Here is a 24427-nt window from a genome sequence, read left to right as displayed (position 1 = left end):
TGGGAGTTCGAGACCACCCTCACCAACGTGGGGAAACCCCATGTCTACTAAAAATACAAAATTAGCTGGGTGTGGTGGTGCATGCCTGTAATCCCAGCTACTCAGGAAGGCTGAGGGAAGAGAATCGCTTGAACCCAAGAGGCAGAGGTTGCAGTGAGCCAAGATCGCACCACTGTACTCCAGCCTGGGGAATAAGAGCGAAACTCGGTCTCAGAATAAATCAATTAAATATTATATAAATGAATAACTTTCATATGTCCATTCCTGTTCTTATATCTTCTCAGCTTGTTGACCACAGTTCCCTGGGCTGAATTTTGTGAGTGCACCCTTACTTTGTTCAGCTTTTTATCATTATCAGGAGAGAAAAGGCAAATGTTGCAAAAAAAGAAAATAAAAAAAGATAGACTTGGCAGTTTTTTCTAATAGCTAAACTGTGACCTTGGCACCCATCCCCTTAGAGGTCAATAAGAGGCACTTGTCATCATCCACAAGCAGAGAGTCAGCTAAAGACTGAGATCACCCCTTGCTCATCAGGTCCTGGTTAAGAAGCTTATGAAGAGCAGAAGAAAGTTCAAACTCCTGCCACAAGCTAAATAAGTGCGTCTAGGGTCAGGCATCATCAAAGAGGGTCAACTCATCAATGTTCACCAAGCAATTTGTGATCTGAAGTGTTGCAAGAATGCTAAAATTATATGTATCTTATCCTTTACAACTGAAGATGACACATCAGGAGGTGATAGCTCTGTGTTTTCGACGCTGGCTGACTATAACTTTGTGCAGACCTTAACCCTGGCCCTGCTGCAGCCACATATCCTTCTTTACAGGATAACCAGGCAATTTGTGGTTTACTGCCTGCTGTGTGTGTCCTGTGCAAACTCACAGTGTGCTGAGACATGACTGCCTAGTAATTATCAGGTGCATATTGAATGCTCGTGCTCAGAGCTTTTGTTGAGAAACACTTTCCCTCATCCCACCCTTTGCTCCTCTCCTGAATTTCTACCACCATGCATCAGAACAGATCATCTATAGAGATACTCTTAGGGAATGCCAGTCTGCCTGTCTTCCCTGCCCACATGCTCCTACCAGGGCCGACTTCACTCCCAGAACAACTCAGAGAGTTGAAGTGATTTGCCCAAGACCACACAGCTAACAATTGGCAAATGTGGCATTGTATCTAAAATACTAGCACAGGGTTGGGCACAGTGGCTGACACGTGTAATGTGTAATCCCAACACTTCGGGAGGCTAAGGTGGGAGGACTGCCTGAACCCAGAAGCCTGGTCAACATAGCAAGACCTCGTCTCTACTAAGAATAAAAAATATATTAGCTGGGCATAAGGGCATACACCTGTAGTCCCAGCTACTCAGGAGGGTCACTTGAGCCCAGGAATTTGAGGTTTCAGTGAGCTATGATCATGCCACTGTGGTCCAGCCTCGGCAACAGAGTGAGACCCTGTCTCAAAAAATAAAATAAAATGTTAACATAAGCTTTTAAATCATGTGTTTTCTCTTACAGTGAGGCTGAGTAGAAATCTGGGGAAGAATTAAAGCAGAGATTCCAGGGATATGTTAGGGCAGAGCAGGACTCATGGAAGGACAAGGGGGTTGATTTTAAGTAGAATTGAGAAGGTAGAGTTTGAAAACACATTTTCAGAAGTCCCCGTGTTGCTGTCCACTGGATGCTTGTTAAGATTATGTAATACTCTTCAGTACTATGTCTGTTGTTTAAGTGTTCTGTTAATTGGGATTCTTTTGGTTGTAAGTGCCAAAATCCAATTCAAATGAGCTTAAATAAATATGGGAATTTATTGGCATAAACATCCTATTAACTACAACTAGATTTTAGTTCCCAAATGATAGTGTTAGCATCTCTCTATCCATCTCTTGACTTTGCTTTTCACAAGCTGCCTCTCACTGCAAGGTAACTCAGCAGAAAGGAGAAAATGCTTCATTTCCAGTAATTTTAGCAAAAGCTTCAAAATTGGCCTTTATATTGCTAACTTGAGTCATATGCCCACTCTTAAACCAATTATGGTGAGTGGAGGATATGAGGGTGGTGCTGGATAGAAAATGCTGATTGGGCAGCCATACGACATGGGTCTATTCCTGGAGCCAGAATGGAGATTAGCCTCACTCGTATAGCATCTACTAAGAGTCGGGGAGAAATGATTCCTGATTTTAAAAAAGATTAGAATGAGGTTACCAGGTCAGAAGAAGCTAGGCACCCAAAAGAAATGATGTTTTCTTGTCATCTTATTGTAAAGTAGGGTTGTACCCCAGGATCCCATTCTGAGGAGTTATTTCTAGATGTGAGAGGTGTACACCATGCACAACAAGATCCACTGTCCCGGAAACATGAGCAGGATTCAAGAAACTTGATTCTCCTAAAACTTTATCTCTGCTGAATATAGCCCACTATGTCTTTAGTGCCAAGAAGAATGCCTGAACCTAATAGGCCCACATGAAGCATTTGTTAAATGAGTAATTTAACACCACGCAGAATGGAAATAGAGTTTCAGTTTGGGACTATGAAAAATTCTAGACATGAATAATGGTGATAGTTGCACAACATTGTGAATGGATGTAGTGGCACTGAACTGTGCACTCAAAAATGATTAAAATGGTAAACTTTTATATGTATTTTGCCACACTAATTTTTTTTAAAGAAGAAGGGGAAAACCTTAGGCATTAAGGAAAACAAGATTTTGGTGACTTCTGGATTTTTGCTGTCCGTTTAAGCTTGCCTTAGTAAGTCATTGGACCTCAATGGCTAGGCAGTCACTGATGGGAGCAGAAAGAAGTGTACTTATCCAGCACTTGTCCACTGAAGTTGAGCCCAAACATTGGCTGTTCCCTACTTTACAGAAGAAGATCAAGGGATACAATAAGGTTGGGATTAATGGACGTCAGGAGGATTTGCTTTAGGAATGCATGTGATATATGAAAAGAGTTCAGCCAGAATTCACAAACTCTGTTGTCTCCTATGGCCAGCCAGGCAGGTAAGCGTGTAAATGAATCAGATAATGTGAGTCAGGTGGAGATCCACATCCTTCCTTCAAACAGGCCAGTCACTGCTCATCTCAGACCAGTTATTGCCTTGAAGAAATACAGGTTCAGTAGTGCCTGGTCTCATGGTTTTTCATGAGAAGCCATATGTGTGGAATCTTACGTGAAATGTTTCCATTTTTGAAAATGTTAGCAATCACTTTTTTTTTTTTTTTTTTTTTCTGAGATGGAGTCTTGCTCTATGGCCCAGACTGGAGTGCAGTGGTGCAATCTCAGCTCACTGCAAGCTCCGCCTCCTGAGTTCAGGTGATTCTCCTGCCTCAGCCTCCAGAATAGCTGGGATTACAGGCATGCCCCATCATGCCCAGCTAATCTTTGTATTTTTAGTAGAGACCGGGTTTCACCATGTTGGCCAGGCTGGTCTCAAACTCCTGACCTCATGATCCACCCACCTCAGCCTCCCAAAGTGCTGGGATTACAGGCGTGAGCCTCCGCGCCCGGCCAGCAATCACTTTTTAAATGTTCTACGGTAGCATGGTAAACAGAACACAGCTATTTTCCAGATCTTTCCACTTATTTCCAGTTTCTTTCCAAGGATAGACTCTTCACTTTTTAACAAATGACAGTAATGATCTCACGTATTTATTTATTTATTTTTTTAAGTTTTTCAGTTTAAGGTGACACAAATGGTTAGGACAGATACCATCACTCCAATTTTACTCTTGAAGCCACTGAGACTTTATGCGGAGGGACTTCAGCTTGCACCCAGATCATGTGAAGCAATGTTCTGTGCCATGTGACTTCAAGAGGTTGCTGTCAAAACTCCCATGCAGGTTTCCTTATTTATCATTTATCTAGATGAATTCTTCCTCCCTTACACTGGAGAAAACAGAGTTTCTCAATTTCCCATGACTCTCTTTGTTAGTCAGATGGGAGAGAAAAGTCATTACCTATACGAACCTGTAGAAATAGATTTGTGTATTTATCAGTAATAAATACAATAACCAGGGAATTTAAATCATATAATATTTTCCACCTTGCCAGAGATGGATTTTTTTTCCGCTGGGGAAACTTTTAACTTAAGAATGTGTTTCAATCTCCTTGATGTGTTGGAATAATCATTAATGTTTACAGTTGCTGTAACAACTAGAGATGCTGGCAATTGAGTAGGAAGGGAGCCTGCGAGAGGAAGATAAGCTGTGTCAATTGAACATCTGTCAAACAGTTAGCCAATTTAAAGTGACAGACAAAAAGCTAGAAATTGAAGGTGGGTACAATGTATTTGTTAAGTTAACAACATCAGTTTTGTATTGTTTTGCCACTATTACAGAGGGATAATTAACATTTATTTACATCCACATAAAGGGAGCATTTTCTATGGCGAATACACGGTTGCAAGTGTAAATTTTTATGCCATAATCATCTTAATCCATCTTTCGTGGCTGTTAGTTTGCAGTTTCGATATCCATTTGACAGACTTTTGCATTTTGTTGGAGAACAGAAGTGAAACACTATGCCTCTGATCATATGCCTCTGCAGGCGCTGTCCTCTCCTTATCCTAAAACCACTACTCACTTATGCAGAGGCAGTGGCCTAAATATTGGCCACACGTGTCTCCAGTACTCTGTCTTACTCTCATGGCAGTTATCATAGATCAATTAAAACTCCTTTTTCCTCTGAGTCTCTGGCATTCTGAAAACCCTAACACAGCACCTGGATAGCCAATACCAATTAGGCAGGACTCGGTAGTGGAGTCTATTTGCAGTCCCTGTCTGTGAATGATTTCTCACCTTCGCTTGGCGTTTTATTGTTTACAAAATATTCTTACTTGCATAGTCTTACTTGGTCAACAAGCATCTAAGGTGGGGGTTGTTATCCCTTCTTTACATGTGAGAAAACTGAGGCTTAGAGAGATTAAGTGATTTGGCCAAGATCACCGAGTTAGAAGATACCTACTTACCTACTGCCTTTTCCACTGCACTGTAAAAGAAAATATCAGCAGGTGAAAATCTAGGGTGATAGGTTTCAGTACTGCCCTAATCACTTACTAACTAAAAAGAAGAAGAAAAAAATGATAAAACAAGAAAGTGTTTAATCCTTCTTTAGATAGTTCTGTCTGCTTCTGATAAAGGAGAACTGAACAGATTTTTTTCCTAGGTTGCTTTCAGCTATAATCTGTAATACATGAACTCTAAGTAAAATGTAATTGCTAAGTTTCTCAATTACAGCATTTGTTTATTACCAGGCCACACCTTACCTCATGGCTGCATTCCCAGTTTCTTCCCAGATCTCAGTTTTTTGAAAGTGAGAGAGCATATTAATTTTATAATTTTTGCTACTTGTATTTGTTAGCATAATAAGCATACTGACACTGTATAAATGATCACAAGATTTAATTTTCTGGCCTGGCTTTGTTTAATGTTAAGTTTTAATGAGTCACCTTTTCTCTCTGTCCCTCATTTTCTTTTCTAGAAAGCAGGATTATTACCTCCAAGAGATGAGTCAAATGAAGTAACATAAATGGAAATAATTTTAGGAAAATAAAAAACTGTCTATGATAAGATATTAGGATAGCTTTATTCCTTATAAATTCTGACCTGGTCTGATAATATTAAGTAGATTATGATTTAGAATGGGTCTTCAGAATAAATTAGATAATAAATTTGATAATAAATTTGTAAGTCATCAAATGATTCTATTCACCATCTTTGCCTTATCAATAATAATAATAATAAACATTAACATTGGAGTGCTAGCATGTGCTCGACACTGTGCTGACTATAAGTAGCAATTTGCCTACAGTATTGCATGTGATCCCCCAACCGTCCTATGGTGTGTTATTATTATCTCCATTTTTCAAATGAGAAAATTGAGTCTTAGATATGTTAAGTCACTTTCCGTGCTCACAAAGTAGTGGTAAACCAAGGTTTCAAGACCATGTATGTCTAACCCCAAGTTCTAGAGTAGATACTTGACCAGTTATAAATAATACTTAACACATCCAAGGTAAAGATATTTATTTTAAAATAGAACAAAGCATGGTCTTGCCTAGATGTCCCATAAGGAGCTGTGATCATCAGATGCCCACTTTTTTCCTTTAATTTTTCTTGAAGCTGACTTTTTTCTTGCAAGTCTTTGTGTTATTGTAAAGAATTACAAGAGTCATTGGGAAGAATCCACCATTTCTAAGAACCAGTTTTTACAAATAACTATTTTAAGTGGTAGCAGATGGATAGGAAATTAGTATACAAGTATTTTTCAAGGGGGGCTTAGGAACAATGGTAAGAAGAGGCCGTTAGTAAATGGAGGAAGGTAAAATAAGTCTCTAAAGAGAAAAAGAAATGACAAGCGTTTATATTAAGAAATTTTTCAGATACTTTTGATCACAGGGCATGGAAAAAAAAAAGCCAGTGTCCACTAGGGAGTTTTTTATAAAATGAATTTATTGTTTTTGTTTTGTTTTGTTTTGTTTTTGAGGCGGAGTCTCACTCTGTCGCCCAGGCTAGAGTGCAGTGGTGCAGTCTCGGCTCACTGCAACCTCCGCCTCCCGGGTTCAAGTGATTCTCCTGCCTCAGCCTCCCGAGTAGCTGAGGCTACAGGTGCCCGCGACCACGCCCAGCTAATTTTTGAATTTTCAGTAGAGACGGAGTTTCACCGTATTGGCCAGGCTGGTCTTGAACTCCTGACCTTGTGATCTGCCCACCTCAGCCTCCCAAAGTGCTAGGATTACAGCCATGAGCTACTGTGCCCGGCCTAATTTATTGATTTTTTTTTAAAGCATATTACCTGAATAGAATATTTCTTCTGAGTAGAGTTTCTTGAGGAATTCAGCCACCACATGTACTCACTTCTCTGCCTGTCAGTTCTGAGTCCTAGTTTCTTCTCCCAGACCAGCTTGTCAAAAGTACATTAGACGTGAGCATGGGCCCTTTGTGCTCTCTGTTTTGGAGTCTTGAAACCAGAGGAAAAAAGACCTGTTTGTTCAGTTTGAATTTTAAAAATCTCTGATTGGCCGATTTAAGTCATGTGATCCTTACTGAACCAATCACTGTGTTCTGAGGTATGATTGGTCTCCTGTGACTCACTCCAATCTTTATGCTGGCCTTGGAGGAATGATGACTGCCATTCCCCAAAAACCAATTGATGAAGCATTGCTAAGAAGATGAAAAGTGCCTTTCTGGCAAACCTGGTAATAAAGCCAAACTCATAGATTATTAATCTTTCATCTAGTCCTCTTCACTGTACCTCAAGGCGGAACCGGACCATTGCAGCCAGTGATGGTCTTTTTTGTTTTTAAAGGTCCAGATAAAAGAAGAAAATACCTTTATTTTGAGAAGGATAGTTCCATTCTTGATAGACCCACAGACGAAATGCTTTTGTTATTGGTTTCACAGGAGCATTAGCCAGACGCAGGGAAGCGGGGAAAAGCATCTTGGGCCATAATGAAAACTGGCATTTTATTTTTCCTTCTTCTTCTTCTTTTTTTTTTTTTTTTTTTTTGAGACGGAGTTTTGCTCTTGTTGCCCAGTCTGGAGTGCAGTGGCGCAATCTCAGCTCACTGCAAACTCCACGTCTCCGGTTCAAGCGATTTTCCTGCCTCAGCCTCCCAATTAGTTGGGATTACAGGCACCTATCACCACGCCTGGCTAATTTTTTGTATTTTTAGTAGAGTCGGGGTTTCTCCATGTTGGCCGGGCTGGTCTCAATCTCCTGACCTCAAGTGATCTGCCTGCCTCTGCCTCCCAAAGTGCTGGCATTACAAGCGTGAGCCGCCGTGCCCGGCCGAAAATTGGTATTTTCTTAGCACATTTGATTAAGGGTTAATTTGTGCTCATGATTTAAATGTCAGTTGTCTGAATTTTAGATCACAAGTTTAATTAAGGAGAATGTGGAATTGTTTAATAATCTGGTGAAAAGGCTGTGTATTGTTAACTTGTGTGGGAGTTGGTTATATTACTTGAAAGCTTGCTGAGTCAGTCTTATTACTGCTTGAAGCCTTAAAAAAAGTAAATAATTAGAATTAAATTGACATTTTCCACCATTCAACATTTTTTCATTATTCCTGAGAATCCATTTTAGTTCCCATATTGAATCTTCTTTTTTCTTTCTTCACAGAAATTGCTTAGCTTAAAGTAATAAGACAGATTTTGATTATGCTGTGAGAAAAAGCAAAATTGCTATTAATTATGATTTGTCCAGTCAAAATTTTCCTTGGAAATATCTTTAAGTGCTGACGGTACAAGTGACCCGTACAATACTGATATTTCAGGATTTAACTGGTCACCTAGTTCCCTGAAATTGTGAGTACTCCTGAATGTCGCTATGAGGTTAGATACTGTGGCATACAAAAGAAAACAAGCAACAAGTTGTCCTGATCCCTACCACAGTCCCCTTCAACCATAGGCCTGGCACATTAGTCAGGGCAATCACTGCTGGACTGCCATGTCATTGGCTTAGTTAAGCTGAAGGTTTCAGTTGCAGTGGTTCCTGGCATAGGAAAAGAAATCTTTGTCATGGTCTCAAGAGATGTCTGTTTTAATCCCAAATCTAATTCCACTGATAGTCTTTGTGGTCTTGGAATAGCTTATGTAATTTTCTATATCTCACTTTCCCTGTCTCTCCAATGGAACTAATCCTTATTCTACTTATTTCTAAAAATTGTCAGAGGCACCAAATGAGATAATGGATATAAAAGTGTTTTGAAAATGTGAAGAAGTAGGAAAGCTGTGGTTCTGCTGATGGAGATGGAGGCTTACTTAAGGTAAACAAAAGTATCTGGCTCACTGGATCCAGTTTAACTTTCCTTGTGCATGGAGATGTCTTATTCAGTCCAGGTGTTCCTGTCACCTTTGAGTAACTGTGGTCTGACCTGTGGCCAGGTCACATGGGTGTCATCTGGTAACTCTAGTTTTCATCAACATATGTCATTTAGCGTAAGTCACATCAGGTGGACTAACTTCACTGCTGTGTCCTTTCCTTTCTGCCTTTACTGAGTCCTTCTCATTCTTGGCCAGTCAGTCATATTTCCTTTCTGTCTTCGTAAACTTAGTAAACTCAGCAAAACCGCACCAGAGAGTCAGAAATAAATGGAAAGGGAAGGATTTTTAAGGAAAGGGGCTCACACATTCTGATTTAAAACATGTACTTTGATAGTCCAGAGTTTTTTGTTGTTATTTTTTCCCTCCTCTGATTTCAGTGAATTTGATTTACCATCAATGGTCTCATGAAAGAGATACACTTTCTTATTTACAGGCAACTTCTTTCTCGACTAACACTTTGGGCCTGGAGTTCAGCAATAACGCTGTTGCTCCAGGAAACTTCTGGCATTTAGAATTCCACTTTGATTCAACTAATGCTTACTAAGTTGATTTCACCAAAGTGAAGTGTGTATTCTCTGGCCATGTGTATTCTTGTCCACAAGCAGTCTTCAAGACTGGAAGATGGAGAAGAGATGAGCAACTCAACTATTCTAATACAGTTAAAAACAAATTTCAATGTGTGAAATAATGTGCTGGTTGCTACGAGGCAAAAAAGAAACAAACACTTATTTTGTTGTTGAGGAGAGACCACATGTAATTTTCCTGGTCAGGAAATGGCATTTTGCAAAAGATAGTGGCTGAGATAAGTAAAGCGGGGAAACATGTCCCGAGAAGAGAGTGCACAAGCCTTGTCAGAGGGACTGAAAAGCACCCGGCACACAAGGGGATCAGTGACTATTTTTCCACTTTACCTTAAGCAACCCTTCTTAGCAGTATAAACCTTTCTTAAAATACAATTTTGTGGGGAAGTGCAAATTTCAAAAACAGAGCTCTCTGCTTAAAGCCCAGATGGACAGGCACAGCCCTCCCACTGTGTCTTCTCTTTGCCTCTAAAAGTGACCCCTGCAGGAATACTATGTACTGTATGAATCCATTAATCACAGATGCCCCTCCTCAGCCTCCCTAAAGTTTTACAACTCCTAGCTTGAGGGATCCTCCCCCAGAGTATACATTAACAAAGAGTAAAGAGTAGAAAGCTAAAACTAAATAACTTGGGGTCCTGTTATGGAAGGATTTGAATGTGAGCTGGGTGCATTTTACTTAATCCAGGAGGCAGTGGGACTCACAGAGGATTTGTGTGGGAAGGAAGGACATGACTCAAAGCTGCCCTTTGGTAGGATTAATCTGACAGCGTTGTGTGGGTTGGCCTGGAGTGACACTGAACCTGATACAGACAAAATAGTAGGATGTTCTTAGGCCAGTGACAGATGACGGTGAGACAAAAAACCTCTATGGAATTCAAATCCACAGGACTTGGATGCTGATTTTCTCCCCAGCAACGGGACCCGCACTCCTTCCTAGAGAGAACCTGGGATCAACCCACAGGGCTTGTATGAAGCCGGCATAAGTGTGGAGCTGAAAGAGTTGTATCATCTCATTTTGTTCTGTTCTCCTGCCACTTGAGAAAAAGCCATATTCTTTCTGAAACTGGGCATTGAACTTTGATAGTTGTCTCTTTAGCTTTTATGTGCTTTCTACATTATCTGAAAGTATTTTATACTTGGCTATCAAAGGGTATCCATGCTTCAAGGGATTAACACTTTTAAAATGAACTTTGTGTGTTTGAGCTCTTTGTAAAATATGGTGATACCTTTGATTTCTTAAAATACCAAATTTTTAACAAATAGCTGAAAGAAACATTCTTTATCCCCCATGAACAGTGTTTCCATCTGCCCATCATAGTCCACTGCAGCTGCGTCTCTCTGCCATGGCTTTACTGGTTTGATGGTTTGATCACACTGAACAGACTGGGCCATCTATTTTTTGTTTTGATTTTTTGAGACATAAGTCTTGCTCTGTTCGCCAAGCTGGAGTAAAGTCGTGCGATTATGGCTCACTGCCGCCTTGACCTCCTGGGCTCAAGCGATCCTCCCACCTCAGCCTCTCCAGACTCCTGAGTAGCTGCAACTACAGGTGTGAACCACCATAACCAGCTAATTTTTTATTTTTGTAGAGATGTGGTCTTATTATGTTGCCCATACTAGTCTGGGCCATTCTTTGTCACAATCAGGCAAGGGTCTCATGTCAGTTCTGTATGATTTCAGCACCCCACTTTTATCCCATCAAAATACTCAGATTAGCTTATATTTGTTTTCTTCAGTACCATTCTTATACCAACGAAAGTATGCAACTAAGGGTCAATTCCATTTATTTGTCTTTGTGTCTGTATCCTAAAGCAGGGGTCACAGCCTAAATTGCCTATAAATTCATATGGGACTGGTATATGGAGTAGGGAATGGTAGAGGCTATGGCAAACTGGAGACTGAGTGCCTGTTCCTCAGTGGAAAGCTGCTATTCACCTTTGACAATCATTTGCCTAATGGAATGAGAGCCTAATGTATTCAAACCTTTTAAAACTGTTTTTCAGAGTGTGGTCTTCAGGCCAACAGCCTCAGCAGCACCTAGAAACTTGCAATTCTTGTCCCTCCCTGTTCCACCTCCAGAATAAGAAATTCCAAGAGTGAGATCCAGCCTTTTGTGTTATAACGAGCCTTTTCAGTGATTGCGATGCTTACTCAAATTAGAGAACCACTTGTTATAGTGGACATTGTGTTGTATCACTCAGATTGCTTTTGAGGACTGCTATTTGAGGACTATGTTTGTTTCAAGAAAAGCCCAATATCAAAGCCAGGCACAGTGGCTCACACCTGTAATCTCAGTACCTTGGGAGGCCATGATGGGCAGATCACTTGAGGTCAGTAGTTCGCGGCCAGCTTGGCCAAAATGGTGAAACCCTGTCTTTACAAAAAATACAAAAATTAGCCAGGCACGGTGGTGCCTGCCTGTAGTCCCACTTGGGAGGCCGAGATGGGAGAATCACTTGAACCCAGGTGGTAGAGGCTACACCCCTGCACTCCAGCCTGAGTGACAGAGTGAGACCCTGTCTCAAAAAAAAAAAAAAAAAAGAAAAAGAAAAACCCAATATCAAGATATATATTTGATTTTTAGTTTTTTATTATTTATTTTAAATTGACAAATAAACATTGCATATATTTATGGCATACAACATTTTAAAATACGTATACATTATGGAGTGGCTAAATGAAGCTCATTAACATGTTCATTACCTCACTCACCATTTTTTCTATGGCAAGAACTTTGAAAATTTACTCTCAGCAATTTTCAAGAATAGAATACATTGTTACTAACCATACTCACCATGTTGTACAATAGCTCTCTTGAACTTATTCCTTCTGTCTGACTGAAATTATTTATTCTTTGACCAACATTCCTCCAACCTCCCTGCTCCCCAGCTAGCTTCTGGTAATCACAATTCTACTCTCTGTTTCTATGTGTTCAACGTTTTGTGATTCCACATGTGAGTGAGATCATACACTGTTTGTCTTTCTGTGCCTGGCTTATTTCACTTTGCATAATGTCCTCCAGGTTCATCCATGTTGTTGCAAATAACAGTATTTTATTATTTTTATGGCTAGATACTATTCCATTGTGTATATATATCACATTTTCTTCATTCATTCATCCACCGATGGACACTTAGGTTGATTCCATATTTTGGCTATCGTGACTAGTGCTACAATAAACATGAGAGTGCAGATATCTCTTCAACATTTCATTGCCTTTGGATTTTCAGTTTCATAACATAGGGAAACTGTAACAGACACATCCACTTGTCAGTCTCAGTCTGTTCTGTGCACTGTCACTTTTCAGCCTCCACTCCAGTCCGAACATGCTAACAAAAAGGATGCTTTCCTGTTGTTGTTTTTTTTTAAATGACTTCTTCCCTTGCAGGATGCAAAGTTTACTGACTCCAGATCTAGGCAATATTTCTCAAACTTTCTCACTGATACAGTTCTGAGAGCAGAGGAGAGACAGGGAATGCAGAATTATATGCTGAAGCCACTGACTGCAAGTACAAGATTTTGTTGAAGCCTTTCCATTTACCTTTAAAAATCATATAAGTTGTATGTCCTATTTTGTCATATACTCATATTTGGCTTATTGTCTAAACAATGAGTTAAATTACTTTCAAGTTAAATTCTGTAGCTTCCACCCACAATTTTTTAAAGAAAATCTGCACCCTGGAAAAATGCCCAATTTACCCCCCAAAAAATAGAGGCAAGAAAATAAGAAGTTACATGTAAGAGGGGGACGTTATGAGTCATACTCAAACATATTCAAGAGCCGTATACCTGACCAGAAAATGCACCTTTTGCCATCTTGCTTTTCCATACCTCCACTGCCACATCTGAGCGAGTAAATAGCATGTACTAAAAATATCTTGAACAAAGCGAGTAGTCTCTTAGCTGGAAGGCTTATTTTTAGAAATACGTGGCACAAGGTTGGATGAGATTTAGTACTAGGCCTTATCTAATCCTTGCCTCATATTGGCACCATTTCATTTCTTCAAAATCAGTACTGCAAAGACGGTGTAAAGCTTTCACTTTATGTGCCAACACAAATTGATTGGAGGTAATTGCCTGAAACACTGTATTGAGAATGATTCTCAGTCTGTGTCTGGCAGAGTCGATTATAAATGTCAGCCATGGGTGTAGGAGTGGCGACTGGTGGTCCAAGTGACAGATATCTGTCATCCCTGCTCTGCTCAGCACTAATAAAAAATGAAAGCAGTGTCTGAACCCTGGATGGTCCTGCTCATTGCTTGGGACCTGTCTAAACCAAGTTCTCTGGACCACAGAGTATTCCTAATAGGGGTCCTGACAGCTGCAGTCATGATTTCAGCAACCTAAGCTGCAAAGGGTCATTACCATCATTATAGGTTTAAATACTCATTAGTCTGTCTTCTAATTAATAGAGGTACAATATCTCTCCCATTTCCACACCTTCAGATCTCAACTCATCTCAGGCACTGCCCCTCCACTCTTGTTTCCCAAAGCATTGTTCACTGGATGACAGCTCACATATCACTTTATATTTATCATTCTGTGTCTTAGTATAATTAGAAATGTCATCCAGAGGCTCCCTCTCTCAGAATCCAAAGTCTATTGGTCATTCTCTTCTTGAGAGAGCTCTTTCACATGACATGAGTGGTTTTGGTTTCTTCTGAAACCAAACACTCTTGCCTTCTCCTGCTACCTGTTTATTGTGCACAATCATCAGTGCTATTTAGTTCTTGCAGTTCCTGGTATAATTCTTGCTTTCTTAGGGAAATTTTTGGGTTGCTCGCAATTTATAACATTTTTCTTTCGCAGAGGTCAGAGAAAGACAAGGTATCAATCCATTTACAAGAAGATAATTTTTGTTGAAAAAAATGCCAGAAGAAACTCTAAGAATTTACATTAATACGTTTTGTGATCAGTGTAACTCTTGGTTTAGGCAGGGAAGGTATTCTCTTAATTTTCCTATTTTTCAGATGAGAAAACTGAGGAATAGAAATTACTTTCCAGCTGATTAAGTACCGAAGCCAAGACTCAATTCATGTCTCTTGACACCAATTCCAGGGATCTTTCCATGGACTTGTGCCATTTTTTCCCTTTGCTCAGCACACTGATAACTAATTCCAACCCCTGTCTTTGTAACTGCTCTCCAGCATTTGCCAGCACACCTCTCCATCTCAGCACTGAGCTCAGTGCTTTTGCAAATAACTGATGTTTTGTAAATATTTGACCAACAAATGAACCAATGAATACATTCATTTTACCCACTCATTTGTAGAAATCACTTAAAATACACTTTTCACATCTACTTTCTTAGAATTATATATCCATTTAAATTCAACCTCACAAACACTGTGTAAAAAATAGGATACATATTGATAAAACTATCAAAAGGTAAGGAGACTCTATCATGCTGTTAAAATCATTTATTAAAGTCAAAATTTGTTACAATGCAAAGACTACCATTCATGTCTCCTGACTTAACTCTGATATCTTCTTTCTACAAGACACAACACAGCTTAAATCAAATAAATAAGAGTGTGTGTGTATGTGCACGTGTGTGTTCTAGTTCTTTACCTTGCCAATAACTACCCATGTGATTCCTAGTAAGTTACTGGGTTTCCTTGGATCTTTCTTTCCTTATTTGTCAAATGAGCATGTTGGATTTGATGATCTACATATAGAATGTATGGAATGATGAAAGAGACTGAGACATCATGTAATCCCACTCCCCCAATTTATAGTTAAGGAAAACTGATTCCTTCTGGCTCCAAAATACATTTTTAGAGGAACATATGGCTTCCTAACAGAATCAGCTCTTCTGAATACTGGGGCTACCCCACAGTCCCATCCCTGCCACTTGTCAAATATGTGATCATGATCCACTCATACAGTTTCTCTAGACTTCAGTTTCCTGATATGTAAAATTGAAAAAGTTGGACTAAGAGCCCTTTCAGGTTTAAAACTTTGAGGTTAAGAAAAAGACATCTTTGAAAACTGACCTCTTTGCCACTACTGGGATATGACTCAGAACATAATGAAGCATAATATAGCTCTAGAAATAAATTGGTGTCAAGAACAATTAAAGAGCAACCATCCAGAGAATTCTGATTGATCATTTGTGTAATCTGTTCAATGAATACCTGGATTCGAAAATTGCTTGATTGGTGTCTTCTTTTAAAAATAACAGCCATACATCATTTGTTGTCGGCTTAGAGATATAGAAAAAAGAACCAATTAAGAGAGCTTCAGAGTTAATTTCCAATAGATTTGTATGCTGCAAACCAAAAAAACCATTGCTAAGCCTTTCTTCTTTAATGAGTGTCACAATACAACTGGCCTCAGTAGTTTTCAGTTGAGCACCAGAAGTTTCACAATCTATTTAATATGTTGCATTCCAAGTATCTGTTTACTCAGTTGTTACAAATTGCCAATGGGACAGAAACTGTCTGTCACTTCCAGAGAAATTAGTGTGTGAAAACTTATCAAAAGAAATCTGTCAAGTTTGAGTAAGTATAAATATTGCATGAAAGTCCCTAAGGAAATCAAACTGAGTACCATACACTTTTGTGAGTTGCAGCACATAAAAGTTTATTTTGTTTTATTTACTTGGCTATATTTTTCAGAATGTTGATAGTGCTTCATGTAACCCAATGGATTAATGTTTTGCTCTGATAAAAATAGATTTTGGTTCTTAAGGGAAATCTCAATTGTATATTGAGCAATATAAAAATACCAGATCTTGGTTTCAAATATGAAGAGCTCTTACTTTTTCCTAGATGGACACTGGAATGAGAGTTAAGCTAGAACGAGTAGATTATAGTCTGCCTCACCCCTTTTTGGTGCTCCAACCTAACCCTTTCAAGACCTCAGAATTTTCTTATCTTTAAAACGAAGAAATAGGATAAGCGATTTGTTGGGTATGTTTTAGTTGTACTACACTTTTCGCCTGCTTTGATGTCTACATTCTCATTACATTATATTCCTCCTGCTCCTTCCTGATTGCCCTGAAGAGATAAACAAATAAAAATACAATATTCCAGGTGGTGATATTTGATTGTGAAAAAAACTAAGTTAATATCTTGGTGAGAGATTTCCCGTTTTAAGAGCTTAGTGCTTAGCCCAACATGTTCTCACCAGTACACCAGCCAATACTTTTCTGCTGACCTTCCCACTTCAGGACTCCACAGTATTTACAAACGTCAGAAGTTGAATCATGTTGGTTAGGTTCCTTAGCATCTTCTGTTTGAGGCTCTTATTGGCAACTATAGTTTCCTCTTTTTTTTTTTTTTTTCAGCATAAGAAATGGTTACGCTGTTATATTGTTATTACAATTGGGGAAGCATTACAACTTTAATTCAGTATTTTGTTGTTGTTTTCTGTTGTTCTATTTAATGCTAATGATTTTGTAGAAACTGAAGTAATACAGTTAATAATCCTTATATTCTACTTACTGTTTTTTTAATTGAACTAATTGGTACAACGTTTCCCAAACTAGGTTTTTTGAGCTGTGGGGGTTAGATGGTTGTGGTGGTGGTAATTCCACGAGCAAATAAGTTTGGATGCTTAAACACTCTCTAAGGAGTTTCAAGGGCATTGACAAGACAAAATCTCTTGCCAGTCCTGAAAGAAAAAAGTTAAAACTCTGTTTTACTTTGTATAATCCAGTAGTTCTCAAAGTAATTTGATCGTGTAACCCTCTGAGTTTTAGGGAGGTGGGGATAGAAAACAAAGAATTAATCATCAAAGACCACTGTTGAGGAAACGCTGCACGAGGCACTTCCGGTTGTTTGCATCTCTCCCTAAGTTACTTTAGTCACAAAAGCAGTGAAACCAAAGGAATCAACATATTTTTAATTAGATCAAATAGCATGTTAATTGAATTTTCAAAAAAGTTTTACTTCTATAATGATTAACCTGTTGAAGTGCAACACCAATAATAACTAACATCTGTACAGCCCTTTAGAGAATTCAGAGTGCTTTCACATAATCAGATCCTCACCACATACCTGCATCACATTTAAAATTGTCCTCATTTTATGGACCAAGAAGCTGAAAATGAAGTTTAAATGGCTTCCCTTATGTAACACAGATTTGAACTTTAGTCTTACTTTGTTGTTGCTGTTGTTGTTCCTCTCCAATTAGAAAAATAATGAAGCAGATGCCATTTTCCCAATATCGACTTTCTAGTTGCTAAATGAGCCTCCCGCAGAATTCAGAGAGCCTTGCAGCCAGTAGCCACTACTGAGCGTTCTGAAAAATATTGCAGGAGAAAAAAAATCATTTCCTGGCCAGGCATGGTGGCTCACACCTGTAATCCCAGCACTTTGGGAGGCCAAGGCGGGCAGAACACCTGAGGTCAGGAGTTCCAGACCAGCCTGGCCAACATGGTGAAACCCTGTCTCTACTAAAAATACAAAAATTAGCCAAGCGTCATGGTGGGCACCTGTAGTCCCAGCTACTTGGGAGGCTGAGACAGGAGAATTGCTTGAACCCAGGAGACAGAGGTTGCAGTGAGCCAAGATTATGCCACTGCACTTCAGCCTGGGCAACAAAAAGCAAAACTCCATGTCAAAAAAAAAAAAAAAAATAGTTTCCTGTATTTGATTCCAACTCTCCTTGGAGAAATGTGGGTTGATTAATATTGTGCTGGTAAATTATATTCTAACTTCCATCATGAGACTTTGGAGGTGCTAATTTATACTTAAAACTCTCTTATAAATAATTAGGGTAATCTTCTCATTTTGCATAGGAGAAAGTTGAGGTGCAGAGAGATTACTAGGTTTGCTTGAAACTCACCTATTGAGTACGTAAGGGGTGCACTGCTATGCTGTTTGTTAAAAGCCTGCCATACAGGATAGTAGTTCTTCACGATGTATTATAGGGGCTTTTCCTCCCCCAGATTTTAGTTTCTTGAGGAAGTAACTAGCTTTCTGGAAAGCACTTGTATATTTACACTGAGTATCCTCTTGATATCAGCATGAGGTTACTTATAATTACATGCACATGCGTAAATAAAATGATTAGCCATTCTCATATAAACATAATTATATCTTTCTAAAATAATACATGTGGAAATGTTATAATCCAGTAATAAAGGGAAAGCAATCTGCATGACCCCTCCTTTGTGTGTAAACAGTGGATTATTGAGGGAGAATATGTTTCCTGTTGCACATTCAGTTGTTGAGGTCAAGTACAATTGGGACACATTGAAGGATTACAGTACAAAAAATGCCTTTTACAGTAATTAGCGTTCTCTCTACAAAACTGAAGTGACCTTTCTGCTATTTTCCAAGGACACTTTGTACATTTAGACTACCTCAGGATCATATGAAAAAGTGACATATAAGAACTCAGCCAATAGTTCTGAGACCAGTGGCCCCATTACATTTAGTTGTTCCCTCACCCTCCCCTCAACAAAGTAATTTTTGAAGATAAAGTGGGACATGTTGGCTAATCAGTGCCAGTAGCTAGTATATAACTTCTCCAGCTTGGACAAATCTGGAAATTACACTTTAAAGAGAGGAATCATGGAATGCCTGGAGCTGAAGCAGTTTGATTTCCTTGGAGCACAATAGTTCACTGCAGCAAATCATTTAAACCCACTGTCATTTAGCGGTCTTCTCTGAAATGGAAAGCATGGGCTCATGTGGTCCTTCATAAAACATTTACCTAATTCTTATAAAAATTAGAACTTTCAAAGGAACATTTTCGGATACAAATGCCTATTAAATTCATCCCAGTGATATTATGGGATATCTGTGAACATGTTGCTCTTTTATCACTATTTCATATCCACTCTCTCATGGATCTATTTTTTTTTAATACGGATGTATATTTGTGGAATCAGTCAACTGGTCAGTCAGTGTGTACTTAATGAGTATTTTCCACAGTATTAAACTGCTCTCTTACTAAAATGATGGAAAAGTATTCAACCTCACAAGTGAGAAGAAAAAATTTGAGTTGATAGTAGGAGGCATTGGGAGAAGACTGCATTGAGACTCAGGAATTATTCTGTTTCTAACTAGAGCTAAGAATTTGAATAAGTTACTGTGTTCCTAGGTGCCAGTTTCTCAGTTAATAGAAATAAAACTATCAAATACATTGGAAAGCATTAAGTGCTATGCAAGTATGGGGCATTATGACGTAATATAATGATTATTATCTATAAAACAAAAGAAATGATCTAAATATTTTCCAGGGTGGCTTCCACAGCATTCCTATATCAAGATTATAGACACCCTGGGTCTGTAATTTGAGCGTTACTCAATACATGTTGCATAGTGCCTGACACATGACTAGCAAACTATAAATGCTTAGCCCTTGACTTAAAGAGGTTGGACATCGCTTAATCGGCTATCAGTGTATCTTTTACTTCTCTGGAAATAAAACCTTATTGACTGACAGTAGAAAGGCTAGTAAAATGCCATGGGGGACTGTGATTACTTCCTATCTATATTTAGTAGGCTGAAAAAGAGTCACTGGGCAACAGTATATAAATTTTTAACCTGATCATTTCTTTCATGAAAACAGTAGAGTTCCAGTGCCAAAAGATATATTTGTAATGAAGATTTTTTTACTTTCAGAACTGAGTTATGCCTGGATCTTCAATGAATACCCTTCCTATCAGGATAATCGCCGCTTTGTTTCTCAAGAGACTGGGAATCTGTATATTGCCAAAGTAGAAAAATCAGATGTTGGGAATTATACCTGTGTGGTTACCAATACTGTGACAAACCACAAGGTCCTGGGGCCACCTACACCACTAATATTGAGAAATGATGGTGAGTTTTCAAGTAATTTTGTTAATTTTGTTTTTTGCAATCACAGGATGAATGTGGAGGTATGTTATGTTATTGGCACACAAAGCTTTATTGTCTAGATTAAATGTAAGAAAAGTTTAATGCTGCCTCTATTTGGTACCCATATTTTCTCCACTTGTGTAAGAGATAAACCCATGAATCCATTTTGGAAAACTAATTAGAAATCTAATTGCTAATCTCAACAGGAATAGAATGAGGATTTAGGTGAATATAAATAACAAAGGAAGGTATTTCTTGTTTCTCTCCCACTTAAACTGTATACACAGTCAGAATGAAGTGAAAGGTTGAACAATTAGCTCATTAATCAATTCTATGTAATTTAGTATCCTGTGTCCAATTATCCAAATAACCTCTGGATTTACAATACTGAACGCATAGTTCCCACCACAGTGAAATGTAGACATAACAAGGCTTATTTGAGACAGAAGTTTTAATTCCCCACACTATTAGAATATTTCAAGAAAATATATGAAATTCATATATTCTTAATTACCTAAATGACTTAACAATGTGTAGTAAAAATCACCGTGTACTTTGTAAAGACAGCCGTGTATGCCAAACTCTAGGAGTACCATGCCCTTTCCCACCACAGGTTTTTATATATGCTGTTCCCTCTTCTTGAAATGCTCCTCCTTTCCTTAGTCCCATCCTCTCAGCTTCTCTCTTGGATAAACTGATACTGGTTCTTCCAGTTTCTTCAAAGATGTCACTGTTTCCAGGAAGCCATCTCTGCTTGCCCACCCTGCCACCCAACCATGCTGCGTCAGGTACCTTCTGCATCGAGTCTACGACCATACCCCCCAAGATCTCATAATTCTGCATCACAGTTGTCTGTGTGCTTCACTGTCTGTCTTACTAGCAATATGCCTTTTTAAAGCATATGTAGTACCTTATTCACAGCCATCTCTGCTGCACCTGGTTTCGCACCTGGTACATCGAACATTCTCAATAAATATTTGTTGAATAAATTCAAACAAAGATGTAATTAAGCCCTCCAACAAGGGCTGATATCATGATTTAAGCAGTCCTAGTGGACATGTTCAGGTTTCTATTCTTTTTAAATCCTTTTACTGTCTAGTACACATTCAGATCTTCCATTATGAACAGGAATGACGAGACCCATCACACAAGTGAGGATACCGTCAGCCAAAAACATTAATAGCAAACATTTACTTGACACTTAATATGTGCCTAGTCACCGTGCACAGCACTGTGTGTGAATTATCTCATTTAAATCTCAATCAATTATATGATAAACATTCTCTTTTGCAGACGGGGAAACTGGGGCTCAGCCACATTTGTTAAAAATTAATGGCTCCGGCCGGGCGCGGTGGCTCACGCTTGTAATCCCAGCACTTTAGGAGGCCGAGGCGGGCGGATCACGAGGTCAGGAGATCGAGACCACGGTGAAACCCCGTCTCTACTAAAAATACAAAAAAATTAGCCGGGCGTGGTGGCGGGCGCCTGTAGTCCCAGCTACTCGGAGAGGCTGAGGCAGGAGAATGGCGTGAACCCGGGAGGCGGAGCTTGCAGTGAGCCGAGATTGTGCCACTGCACTCCAGCCTGGGTGACAGAGCGAGACTCCGTCTCAAAAAAAAAAAAAAAAAAAAAAATTACTGGCTCCAAGATTTCCACGCAGCACCCATGTCTTACTGACTCCAGAGCCTGATATCTTAAACCCTCGCAGTGCTTCATTGCGTTATACTGTAACACCTCTTATATGAATTTATACAAGAAAAACTTGACAAATGCAAGACTGGAACTCAGATTTCTGTTCCCCAAGTTTGTTACTTTTCCCCTGTGTTTTGTCAGTGAACTTTGTGCCCAAGTGAGGCTCTGAACCTGAACCTTCCAGAACAAAGTATTTACATACTAAGCAGCTCTGAAGAGAGGGTCTGTGCATCCTTTCTACATAGACTACACTGTGGAATTTTTGAGCAAATAATTTAGATTTTAACCATTCATTTATTCATCCATTTAACATACGTTTATTTAGAACTTCCTATGTGACAGCCACTATGCTGAGTGCTGGTGAACAGGAGGCACTTGCATTCTCCTGGGGGATGCAGACACAAAGAAACAAACAAACATAAACAAAACCAAAATCCTATTATTTTAGATAGCAGTAAACCAGTATGATAAAATAGCGGCTCTGTAGTGGGTTGCGGGGGCAGTGGGTGTCTACTTTAGACAGCCAGGGAAAGCCTTTCTAAGGAGGGGACATTTGAGCTGAGATATGAATAGCGAGAAACCAGCCCTCTTAAGATCAGAGGGTGGAGCTTTCCAGGCTGAGTTAATATCATATGCAAAAGCCCTGAGGCCTGAAAAAAAGCACTCAGCATGTTCAGGAAACACGAAGAACAGAGCATGGTTGAAGCATAGTGAGCAGGTAGGAGGCTGGATAGAATTAAGGTTAAAAGAGAGTTTTAACCTTAATTAGAAACAGGAGAAATTACCAGATTTTACTTCGAGTGCAGTGAGAAGCCGTTAGAGAACTGTATGCAGAAGAGTGATTTATGTTTTTAAGAAGATTGCTTAGCTGCTATGTGGAAAATGGACTTTCAGAAAACAATAGGGAAAACTGGAAATCCAATGAGAATACTACTGCAATTAATTCAGTTGGGAAATGATGGGGAGTGAAACTAGGGAGTAACAGCAGAGGAGAGAAATGGATTCAGGATATAGTTTGCTGGTAAAGCTTCGAGAACCTGCTCATTCCTTAGATGTGGGAGACAGTGGAAGAGAAAATCAAGGATGACACATAGGTTTCTGGCATAGCAGCTGAGTGTATGGGAATGCCCTTTACTGAAATGGTTTTACTGCACAGGTTTGCAAAGGAAAAATCAAGAACACTATTTTAAACATTATTTGTAAAACCAAATACATAACTTCTCCCTTGGCAACAGGAGGAATTATTTGTTTTGTGCTTTCTTGGCCGTCTTTCTATCGTAACATTCATCTGGTATATTCGTATTTGTCAGCTTGCCTTCCCCACCTTGCTCACATTGTGATCAAGGAAAGATCATCGTTTTCATCCAGCTTTGTGCTGCGCTCTAGCACAGTGCTTGCCACATGGCAAGTGTTAAATTAATATGTTGGATTAAGCTGCATTATATTCAATAAAACTGAAAATTCTTATCAGCTTAAAGAGAAAAGTGGGTAAGGTACTAGCTCTGTCAAAAGCTATCAGTGCTATCTCTCCAGACTGACAGATGAAGAAACTTTCAAAAGATTTTGTAAGAAATCACTTAAAAATACAGCCCCTGTGGCTTCTACCCAAATGCACTTAGGCCAGAATATCTGTTCAGTGGTATTATCTGTTTTGGTCTATCAAGTCATAGATGTAATTACATATTGACTTTGATATACTGTGACATAGCCAGGGACAGACATCACACAGAACTGCCTCTTCAAACAACAAGAAACAAGCATTCAGGAACACAAGCACTCCAGAATCATCACGTACACTTCAAACTGCCAACAACTCTGCCTTTTCCCTGGCTTTAGATTTACCTTGATTTGTCTGGTATATCTTCATAGAGATGACAAATGTTTTGTATTAGAATATTTTATCACAAAGTTAGCAGACTAAAGATCTCATTCTTCAGCCATTAATGCCCACTCATTCTTAATTTCCATGAGCATTGCATGGTAAAAATTCACGTCTTTTCCATTTACACTGGAGTATATAAAATGGACACTCAAACTGTGTTACTAAGCACAAAATAGGTTATTTAATTAGCTGTTTTCTGAAGATGAGAGAAAAGGGGAAATACAAATCAAGAAGAGATTGCAAAATAAAGAGGACATTCTTGTTAAAATCTATTCTGTGAGAGTAAAATCAATGAAATTCTCTCTCCTCAAGATCTGGGATTTGGTGACTGTGTTTTAGATTGGTAAGTGCAGGTGAGTATAGAATTTGTACAATCATTCTGATCACTGAAGCACACTCAAAATTTCACATCCTCTTTCTGCCTCAGAAAAGGGAAAAAAAGCAAGGCAAAGGAGTTTGAAGCCTGAGCTGAACTAATTGCTAGACTTGTCGTTTACCTTGCTAAGAGCACATGTAGCTGGGAGAACTGTATTTCCCCAATATTCAGCTTGTTTCTTGGGCATTTCAGCTAAGCAGTCTGGACTATGATTTCTTATTTGTACTCAAAAGGCCACGGTGAGTCATAAAAGTTCAACAGTGAACCTTGGCT

The 24427-nt window shown here is 39.1% G+C and overlaps 1 protein-coding gene across 7 annotated transcripts in view; it reads left to right on the top strand.

Annotated features, from left to right (window-relative positions):
* CNTN4 (contactin 4) overlaps positions 1-24427 on the top strand; it is a 995624-nt gene that overhangs the window by 765703 nt on the left and 205494 nt on the right. For all 7 annotated transcript variants that reach the window (XM_030801544.1, XM_030801547.1, XM_030801549.1 and 4 more), the window contains one exon: positions 19989-20186. In XM_030801544.1, coding sequence (XP_030657404.1) covers positions 19989-20186 — 198 coding nt within the window. The remainder of the gene's footprint in view (positions 1-19988; positions 20187-24427) is intronic.

The sequence above is a fragment of the Nomascus leucogenys genome, chromosome 21 (assembly GCF_006542625.1).
Source record: "Nomascus leucogenys isolate Asia chromosome 21, Asia_NLE_v1, whole genome shotgun sequence".
Taxonomy (NCBI): Eukaryota; Metazoa; Chordata; class Mammalia; order Primates; family Hylobatidae; genus Nomascus; species Nomascus leucogenys.
Note: the sequence above shows the minus strand (reverse complement) of the source record. Positions and strands in the feature narration are given on the sequence as shown.